The following is a 2,365-nucleotide window of genomic DNA, read 5'->3' as shown; positions in this document are numbered from 1 at the left end:
CAGCTTCTCGTTCTTGAGCACCGCCAGAACCTCGTCAGCCGCCCCGCACAGGATGTCCCGCGGCTGTAACGGGACACCGGGACATCAGGGACACATGGGGGACATCAGGGACATAGGGGACAACGGGACATCAGGGAGAGGACACGGGGGACATCAGGGACACACGGGGAACAACGGGACATCAGGGAGGGGACAACAGGGACAACAGAGATCAGGGAGGGGACACAGGGACATCAGGGACACACGGGGGACAATGGAGATCAGGAAGGGGACACACGGGACAACGGGGCGTTCTGAGAGCCCACAGGTGGCTTTGTGTGACGGTGACACGGGAACGTCCCTGAGCGCCCAGAGGTGGCTCTGCACAGCAGTGACACAAAGAATGGCCCTGTCCCCAAGCCCCAATCCCTGTCCCCGTTGCCCCCATCCCTGTCCCCAGCCCCGTTCCCACGCTCACCTGGCCCCCCTGGCCCCGATCCCTGTCCCCATTGCCCCAATCCCTGTCCCCCAGTCTCATGCTCACCTGGTCCCCATGTCCCCAATCCCTGTAGCCATTGCCCCCGTCCCTGATCCCTGACCCCAATCCCTGTCCCCCGCTCCCACATTCACCTGGTCCCCATGGCCCCTATCCCTGTCCCCAAGGCCCAATCCCTGTCCCCATTGCCTCAATCCCTGTCCCCAATCCCTGTCCCCAAGCCCCAATCCCTGTCCCCATTGCCCCAATCCCTGTCCCCAGGCCCCAATCCCTGTCCCCATTGCCCCCAATCCCTGTCCCCATTTCCCCCATCCCTGTCCCCCAGTCCCGCTCCCACGCTCACCTGGTCCCCCTGGCCCCTATCCCTGTCCCCATTGCCCCAATCCCTGTCCCCATTCCCTGTCCCCATTGCCACCATCCCTGATCCCTGTCCCCAGGCCCCCATCCCTGTCCCCACTTCCCCCATCCCTGTCCCCATCCCCAGTCCCACTCTCACCTGGTCGCCCAGGGCCGCCTGGATGAAGCTGAGCAGCACCTCGTAGGTCTCGCGGGTCTCCTTGGTTTTGGGTTTGTAGATGATGCCGACCATCTCGTCGATGCCCTCGGACAGCAGCGTGTACCCCTTCATTTTATTGATGTCGTGCCTGTCCTCATCACGCTTCCTCCTCCTGGAAAAGGGGAAATGGGGAATCAGAGACACCCTCAGCCCTGATCCCGCTCCTGATCTTTCCCTTTGATCCCAAAATAAAGCCGTTAAATCCATTTATTTTTGCTTTTCGCGGCGTTTTTTGCCATGGAGGGAATAAAGGATCTGTAACTCCTGGGTGGGATTGGRTCTGCAGGTCTGGGATGGGATTTTCCAATTCCAAATGATCCCAAAAGTTTTGAAGTGGAGAAGGGAAGGGTCCAGGGAGAGCTCAGAGCCCCTGGCAGGGCCTGGAGGGGCTCCAGGAGAGCTGGAGAGGGACTGGGGACAAGGGATGGAGGGACAGGACACAGGGGATGGGGTCACACTGGGAAAGGGGAATTGAAATGGGATTCTGGGAAGGAATTCCTGGCTGGGAGGGTGGGGAGGGGCAGGGATGGAATTCCCGGAGAAACTAAGGTTGCTCCATCCCTGGGAGTGCCCCAGATTGGATAAAGTTTGAGTTCACAGGAGGAAAAGTGGAAATTTAGATGGATTTTGGGATGAAATTCTTCCTTTTGAGGGTGTTGAGGGAGCTGGGAAGGGACTGGGGACAAGGGATGGAGGGACAGGACACAGGGAATGGGGTCACACTGGGAAAGAGGGATTGAAATGGGATTCTGGGATAAAAGGGGGTTCAAAGGGGCTAGGATGGAATTCCCAGAGCAGCTGTGGCTGCCCCTGGATCCCTGGGAGTGCCCCAGATTGGATAAAGTTTGAGTTCACAGGAGGAAAAGTGGAAATTTAGATGGATTTTGGGATGAAATTCTTCTTTTTGAGGGTGTTGAGGGAGCTGGAGAGGGACAGGACACAGGGAATGGGGTCACACTGGGAAATTGGTGAAATTAGGATGAAATTCTCCTTTTTGGGGTGGGGAGGGGCTGGGATGGAATTCCCAGACTCCCCTCAGCCCCATCCCATCCCCCTCCCTACCCATCCCACCCCGCTCCCAGTCCCCGTTATCCCGGCTGGAATTCCCGCTCCCCACTCACTTGGCCCTCCTCTCCTCCTGCATTTGGGGTTTTGTCCTCTGTGCCTTGTCCCCCATGCGGGTCCCCTCCAGTTTGCCCACCAGGGACAGCACCTCSCCCGTGGGCTCATCGCGCCGCGTGCGGTCGATCAGAGAGCGGTCGGCTTGGAGCACGAGGTTGGAGTTCTGGGGATGGAAAAATCGGGGTGTGGGGTGAGATTGGGGTGGGGGGTCC

At 59.1% G+C, this 2,365-nt stretch overlaps 1 protein-coding gene across 1 annotated transcript in view; it reads right to left on the bottom strand.

Annotated features, from left to right (window-relative positions):
• Positions 1-2,316, bottom strand: part of LOC130587326 (U5 small nuclear ribonucleoprotein 200 kDa helicase-like) — a gene marked incomplete at both ends in the record, with an annotated part of 18,274 nt that extends 15,958 nt beyond the window's left edge. Inside the window, 3 exon segments of the mRNA XM_057388302.1 lie at positions 5-63; positions 972-1,143; positions 2,153-2,316. Coding sequence (XP_057244285.1) covers positions 5-63; positions 972-1,143; positions 2,153-2,316 — 395 coding nt within the window.
• Between the last annotated feature and the right edge of the window lie 49 nt (positions 2,317-2,365).

Source organism: Malurus melanocephalus, unplaced genomic scaffold, assembly GCF_030028575.1.
Source record: "Malurus melanocephalus ecotype Western Australia unplaced genomic scaffold, MMel_1.1 scaffold_1762, whole genome shotgun sequence".
Taxonomy (NCBI): Eukaryota; Metazoa; Chordata; class Aves; order Passeriformes; family Maluridae; genus Malurus; species Malurus melanocephalus.
This window is presented reverse-complemented; position numbering and strand designations above follow the sequence as displayed.